At 50.7% G+C, this 7,745-nt stretch overlaps 1 protein-coding gene across 1 annotated transcript in view; it reads right to left on the minus strand.

Moving 5' to 3' along the window:
* The window catches only part of LOC112472148 (small proline-rich protein 2A-like), a 308-nt gene extending 148 nt beyond the window's left edge, over positions 1–160 (minus strand). Inside the window, exon 1 of the mRNA XM_025040816.1 lies at positions 6–160. Within this exon, the coding sequence (XP_024896584.1) occupies positions 6–160 (155 nt within the window). The remainder of the gene's footprint in view (positions 1–5) is intronic.
* Positions 161–7,745: the final 7,585 nt, after the last annotated feature.

Consider the following 7,745-nt stretch of genomic DNA (forward strand, 5'->3'; position numbering starts at 1 on the left):
GGCACAGGCACTGGGGTGGGCAGGGCACAGGCACCTGGGGAGGGCAGGGCACAGGCACCTGGGGCGGGCAGGGCACAGGCACCTGGGGCGGGCAGGGCACAGGCACCAGGGGAGGGGGCTGGCAGGGGACTTTGCATTGTTGCTGCTGCTGGTAGGACATTTTCCTTGGATTGGAGATCAACTGAAAGAAAGTAGAAGGTAATGTCAGCAGAGGAGGTCATGCCGAATCAGCATGGGGACAAGCGCCCCCTCTCATGACTGTGTTCTTCAGTATCAATGCTGCGACCACCCGCTTCACGCCCTCCCAGGACCACCCGCTTGTAGAATTTGATAAGCTTATCACCCCGCAGAAGCCTCCTGGGCCGCAGTGGCCGCAGGGGTTTCCCGGGGGCTGCCCGCAGGTGCCCGGGGGCCACACCGTCCCAGCGCCCTTTAAACGAGCACGCCCACGAGGCCGGGTGTCGGGAGAAGCCGATTCGGAAGGAATCAGCAAAGCGCCCGAAGTTAAAGGTGAAATGTCTTGAGAATAATCAGCTCAAAGGGAAGAGGGTTGAGAGGCGGCGGAGCACCCGCTCAATCTCGTGGGACCCGTCGATTCGGAGCGTCGGCTTCGGGGAGACTGGACGGTAGTTCCCCCAGATACTGCACCTGTTTCCTTCTCCGTGACCGTGACCGTGACCCTGGCCGTGGCCGCTTGCTGGGCCCCCTCCAGCAACCTCTCCCGTCCCTGCGTATCACCCCCGACTACTGCACACCCGATCACGGCTTCTCCTAGGGGGACTAGTGTCCCTTCGCCCTGGCTGTCCGCAAGGTGAGAACCCGGGCCGCCCCAGCCGGGCCTCCGGCTTCAGGCCTCGCCAGGTGGCTCCTCGCCAGATGGCTCCCGCCTGCGGTCGGAAGCTCGAGCGTGAAACGCGGGCAATAACTCAACGTGGGGCAGGAGGAAGAACAAAGCTTGGGGCTTAGGACGCTAAGCTCTGGCCTCGGCCGTGGCCACGTCTGCTCGGCTGACCTGGAACTTTCTCACCTGTACCTCGAATCGCATTAACCTCAAACTGCCTCCCACGTTAGAAGGGCAGTTGGTAAAACCTTCCCCGTAAAGGGCCGGGGAGCGGGCGCGTTAGGCGTCTTGGGCCCGACGGCCTCTGCCCTGGTCTCCAGCTCCGCTGTCTGTGCACCGGCCACGGACGGTCGGCCCGCGAGGGCGCACGCCGCGTTCCAGAGCCTCTGCCCTGCTCTCCAGCTCCGCGTGTCCGTGCACTGGCCACGGACGGTCGGCCCGCAAGGGCGCACGCCGCGTTCCAGTCACACGCCATGGACGGGAGCGGGAGGCGGGCTGGGTGGGCTGTGGCTTCAGTTTGCCGGCACCGGCTTGGACGCCCGACCGTCGGCACCGCACGCCACGTGCCTCTCCCCGCACCCTCTCTCCCGGTCTGTCTGTCTGTCCTTTCTGCATCCTGCCCCGACCCACAACCCCACGCGGTGCTCTCATTCCCCGCCGTGGGGACCCAGCACGGGCTTCCTGGCCCACAGAGCGAGGCTCCCGCTCACCTGCCTCTCCGGCTGTTCCAGGGCTCGGGGATCCAGGTGTGTGGAGAAGCCCGGGGCAGCGTCCTTTTATTCCTCCTGCTCGGCCCGGGCAGGAGGGAACCAAAGGGAGCTCCCCACCGTTTCCTGGTGTCCCCAGGGTTTTCCCCCGTGATTTCCTGGTGTCCCGATGTGTCACTCGGTTCCCAAAAACTCTCGTCAACTCCCTCTTTGCATGCAAAGCTCCAGTTCAGCAGCTATTGGGTGAATAATGATGTTTCTATTTCCTGTGGAAAAACTGAGGTGTGGCGGCGGGCGGGGTGAGGGATGGAGGGGCTGGCACTGCCTCTGCAGGTGCACCTGGTCCTGGAGCGGAGTCTGGGTGGGTCCCGGGCCCGGGTCCTAGCACGCCTCACACTCCATCCTCACGTCCCCTCCCCACATCTGTGGACTAAATGAAGTTATCGTCTGCGCCACACGCCCCACCGCTAGCACTGATGTTTGCGGTCAAAGGAAGTTAACATCATTTAGCTGAAGACCACCGAGCACCTTCTGGGGGGCCGGGTCCCAAGAAAAACTCCTAGCCTGCTAGGAGACAGCGTGAGCACGCGGAGCGAAGGGGCGGTGCCATGTGGCAGACGCTCCGTCAGCAGCCTGTGCGTTTGCCAGGCGGAAGCGGGTCCCCCGTGCAGGCGAGTCTCAAGCTTTTCAGAGCTGGCCCGCACTCTGGGTCCCGCTCCCGGCGGTCACCCAGGCGGCGACATCGCACGCTCTTTGCTCCCTCAGGGCCGAGCGACACGCAAGGATCTAATACTATGCCCCGTATTTTCTAGCATCGAGACGTGAACGTCCCAGCTTGTCAGCGACCCTCATAGCTGGTCCGACGAGGCCTTATTGGTCCTCTTTCGTTCTTGGGGCTCATTTCTTGATCAGGTCAGCCAGTGATCTCGGTGACCTGGACAGCACCTGTCACCGTCAGGCTTCTCGCGGTGCCAAGAAAGTCTCAACGGTGTGGCCAGAACAAAGGATGGCCACACAGAGTCTGAATCCCCAAGTAATTTAGCATATTCTACACCCCAAGTTTTAGCAGAGACCCCTCATTAACGGAAAATGCAATGACAGTACGTGCATTTGAACCATATTAAATATTCTAATCCACGAACGTGGATGTTTTCCCATTTATCTGCACCCAAATTGACCTGTGGCTTCAATGCATATGCATCTCAGTACTGTTATTATTATTTTTTTTTTTGTAGAATTTGATAAGCTTATTTAAAAATGTCATTTTAAAATTGGGTTCTTTCGAATGCGTACATGAATCTCAACTCATGTTGGCTGGTAGCACCTGACAAGGTTACTCTACGATTCATACAGAAAGACAAAGCACGATAGTCAAGAAGATCTTAGAAGGTAACAAAGTCAGAGAACCTTAGCTCATCTTCCCTGACTACGCTGGCTAAAATTTCCAGTATTGCAGAGAAATGGTGAGAGTGGTACCCTCCTCTTCTTCCTGTTCTCAAGGGAAAAACTTTTAGTCGTTCACCACGAGAGACGATGTTAGCTGTGGGTTTTTCACGTACGGTCTTTATCAGATTGAGGACGTTTCCCTTCATTCACATTTCATTGAATTTTTTTTTTTTTAATTATGAAAGGGTGTTGAATTTTGTTAAATGCTTTTTCTGCATCCATTGAGATGCCCGTGGGTTTTGCCCCTTCGTTCCGCTAATGGGGTGCATCACGTTGATTGATTTTTTTTGGATGTTGAATGATTCTTGCATCCAGGCGTAATTTCCACCGGGTTAGGTTGTACGATCCTTTTAATATGTTGCTGCATTTGATTTTGTTGACTTTTTTTTTATATCAGTATTTATGAGGTGATTTAGTCTGCAGCCTTTGTCTGGGTGATGCTGGCCTCATAGAATGAGTTAGAAGTGCTCCCTCCTTCATTTTTTGGAAGGCTTTGCAAAGGATTGGTGCGTAATTCACCAGTAAAGCTTCTGGTTTAGGGTTTTTCTTTGTTGTGAGGTTTTTGATGACTAATTCAAAATCCTTCCTAGTCTTTTCAAATTTTCTATTTCCTTATGATTTATTCTTGGTCAATTGTGCATTTCTAGGAATTTGTCTATTCACCTGGATTATTCAATTTTCTGGCATATAATTTTTCACTCTTCTAAACTTCTTATTTCTATAAAGTCAGTAGTGATGTCTTCTCTTAATTAGCTATTTAAATATTCTTTTTTTCTTAGTCGATCTGTCTAAAGTTTGTCAGTTTTGTTGATCTCAGTTGAGAGGTAGGTACTATTATGTTATGTTATGACTACATTATATATTCTAATATATATTTATTGGATATCGTACATTTAATTTATTATACGTAATAAATTAATAATGTAATGTAATATAATTATTACATTGCTATGTTCTATTATCTCATTACCTCTCTCACTGCCACCGACTTTTTCCTGGTTTATTGTAGTCTGACCACCTCTAGCATTCCTGTCTTTCTGATTCTTGGAATCCAGATAAACTCATTCCTTATTGGTTTAAGTCTGAGTATGACATCCCATTTGTGGTTGAACTATTCCGTAGATACATATGACCGCCGGGGCCTGTGGCTTCTGTGTGTCCGTGTCAGTGTTAGGAGGAGTGGGAATTATCACTGGGATTCTTCTTCGGAAGGGATTAGAGCAGGGGCATCATCAAATGGGTAGAGAATAACGCTAAGCGACCCTTAGCCACCTCCAGCCCTGACCGTGAGGCTAGAAATGTAGTTGCAGGACGTCAGGTCTGCAAATCAGGAAGAGTTCTCTCTCTCTGATCGAGTGACAGATGGACTTGTCTCTTGTCGCGTTTTCAAAGTAACGCTGTAAGCTTCTTTACTCGGAAACAGACATTCTTTGGAGAATATTTCGAAAAGAAAAACAAGCGACTCAATATCATCCGGAATTACACTGGCCAGAGGGAATCACGCGCAACAGATCGTGGTACGTATTGATATGTATTCATCAAAATCTCATCATGCTTTACACGTGCTTTTTAAAATTATAAATTGGTATTTTTGATAATCGTAAACCAACTTTCAAAAAATCCTCCCTAATGATCTTTAGAATTTCACGGTCTGGGGTTGGGGTGCGGGGTGACAAAGGGGAGGGATGAAGAAGCCCAAATCGGCAGTTACACAATAGTCAGGGGGACGTGAAGTACAGCGCAGGGAATGTAGTCAGTGACATGTCACTATGTGTGGTGCCGGGTGGGTGCTAGACTCATCGGGGGATTAAGTTATATTCGTAAGGTATATAAATGTCTAACCACTATGCTATATACCTGCAACTAATATAGGACAATATCGAATGTCAGCTGTAATTGAAAAATTTTTTACAAGGGGGACAAGGTGACGGGGAAGAAGCAGTTCAGTTTCCAGTTATAAAATAAGTGAGCCATGGAGCTGTAACGTACGGCACAGGGAGCCGCGTGAATGATGTCATCAGGCTGCACGATTTTGGGGATTAGCAGACTTCTCATGGCTGTCACGTCTGTAGGTGTATAAATGCTACATAGCTATGGTCTACACCCGAAACTCATGTAATATCGTACGTTAGCTCTATTTTAATAAAATTTTTAAAAATAAAATTTCACCATTGGAATGTACTATAATTTATCCATTTCGGCTAGACTCTGGAAGGGTGACGGAGAGTGAGCCTTACTCGGAAATAAAAGCAGTTTTCATTTCTTTAACGATGCCAGGAACATATAACCATGATTTCTGTTCCCTTATCCTTCTTTCTTCCCTATTTCATTGTAGAATCTTGACTCGTAACGGCCTAGAGTAGAAAAATGTGAAATAACCTGTTGAATCAAGAATTTGACAAAATTTAAAATTTTTGTTCTTTCCTGTCATTTTCTTATGATAACGACTCACCGTAAAACCCTTAGCGGGGTGAGCAATGGAGAAGGCAGGATTCAGCGTGGGTTATTGACTCTCAAAGACCATAAGGCCAAGCTCTTCAGACATGTGGATGGATAGATGGGTAAGACACGTGGCAGTGTGTGTGTATGTGTGTGTGTGAGTGTGCGTGTGAGTGTGTAAAGTGTACTGTGTTCCATGTCTCAGACATTAAGCTGAGATGCCATGCTTCATCTTTGTGGGCTCTTCGTGGAGCTGAACTTGAGGAACTCTGAGTGTTCAAGTTCACCAGGGCTCCTATAAAGGGCTCCTGCCTGACATGTGGGACACTAAGGCTGCTGAGACTTTGGTGGCATCACTGTCACGATCACCGCCCTTTCGACAGGGCCGTCCTCAAAGGGAGAGTCTCCAGGTGCGACCAAAACTGGATGATCTGCCACTGCAATCTCATTGGAGCGGGTCGTTCCCCAATCTTGGTGACAGATATGTGACACTTCTCTGAGTTTCTGTCTAGATGTGACGCGAGGCTGTGGTTGGGTAAAGTCCTTCTCTCTCCCCCTCCCACACAGTCCGTATGAGCCACTTGGTGATGACGCTGTTTGTAGACCCCTGTCCTTATGGCATCGAAGGAGTGGCTCTGTCCCTCTATGGTCACGGCTGGTGGTGAACCGTGGCCCAATGCCCTTCCTTACTGGCAGGGCAGTGCCAGTTCTGGGGACCTCGCCTGTTTCGCAGAGGGCGCATGACGCCGGGTTCATTCCGTGACGCTCGACCTTCCAGAGCATCACTGGTGACTGTCTGGGGGTTCCCCGTGCCTCCTTCCCTCGTCCTCCTCATTTTCGCCTTCCTCCTTTTCCAGTGATGACACCACATTCTTGGGAAGCTTCCCGCGTGTCGGCCACGACGAGGCTCCTGCAGCATCTAAGTGTTTAGCACACAATGCCGAGTCCGCCCTGCTGACAGCGTTGAGAGCTAGACAGATGTGAGATGACAAAGCTCAAAACGCGTCGACATACGCCTCGAGTGACCGACACGTACCGAATGGGACAGGCAAGAGAGGGTGATGAAGCAGCTGGAGAAGTCTAGGGGGGGCGGGTGAGGGTTAAGGAGAAGTTACAGAACGAACAGGAAAATATTTCAAAACATGACTGTCTTTTAAAGACCGTTAGTGCATTTGTAAAGAGAGTGAAAATAATTAGCCGAAATTCAAATTTTCACCCAGACTTTGCAGTTCTGGCCCTCCCTGTCCTCCACAAACCTCCTTAAGGATTACCTGTGCTGGCGTGAGAACGAAATGGTACCTCCATGTCCCCATGTTCTAGCGTGACACAACACAGGTGCTGTACCTTTATTCCTAAACCTGATGGGACCCTTCACCAGCCATGACCCTCCTCCAAAAAAAAAAACCCAACCAGTTCAGCGCCTGATGGGGCAGCCAGAAGAGAGGGTAGTTCCGGCCCAGGACTAAATGGGGGAGCCGTGGAAGGACTTTTGGGAGCTGTCTTTGAAAAGGCAGAAATCAAACCCGTACCGAGAAATGGAGAACATATCAGGACACCGAATTTCAAAATTAGTTGTTCCCGTGAGGCCCACTCTATTTATAATAACTACACATGACATGGGGCACATCCTATTCTTTATATTTTTATATTTAAAATCACTCTATACCAAGGTTTTGAATTTCTAAGTTAATCGCCCATAGGCCATCATGTCTACGAAATGGCAGACGAAATATTCGAATTACACGTTTTCACATGCAGGATTAATGTAAACATACAGCCATGTTCAAGTTACTCCATTCCCCGCCGAGGCCACCTCCCACGTCACCAGGGGTGGTCCTGCTTTCAGAGACACTGTAAGAAACTGGTGAGTGTTGGCAAACATTTCCCCCGTAGGCGGGTGACACATTTTCCAAAGGCTTTTCATAAATTCCTTTAATGTGCCTTCACGGGGTCACCTCTCTTTGTGGCCCAGGAGGCATCATCAGGGCAGGCGGTGTCCTGGCAGAGAGCGAAGGCGGGGCCTCAGTGAGTCACGAGCGGGACCCAGGGAGCCGATGCTGGGGCCGACGCCACCTGTTTCATTCAGAGTTCCTGCCCGGCCAGTTCTGGATGGATTTGCATCTGGGCTGGGAATGACTGGACCGGGCCAATTTTAGGAGCCCCACCTCCCCCTGGGTGGAGTGGGGGTGCTCTTATAAAGAGTCCTGTGCTCTACGGTGGCCACCCCGAGTCGTCCCTGACCCCCGACCTGCCGACCTGCCGCAGAGACTCTGGTGAGTCTGGTCTCTTGACGTCAGTGGGTTGTGGGGCTC

Source organism: Pteropus alecto, unplaced genomic scaffold, assembly GCF_000325575.1.
Source record: "Pteropus alecto unplaced genomic scaffold, ASM32557v1 scaffold49, whole genome shotgun sequence".
Taxonomy (NCBI): domain Eukaryota; kingdom Metazoa; phylum Chordata; class Mammalia; order Chiroptera; family Pteropodidae; genus Pteropus; species Pteropus alecto.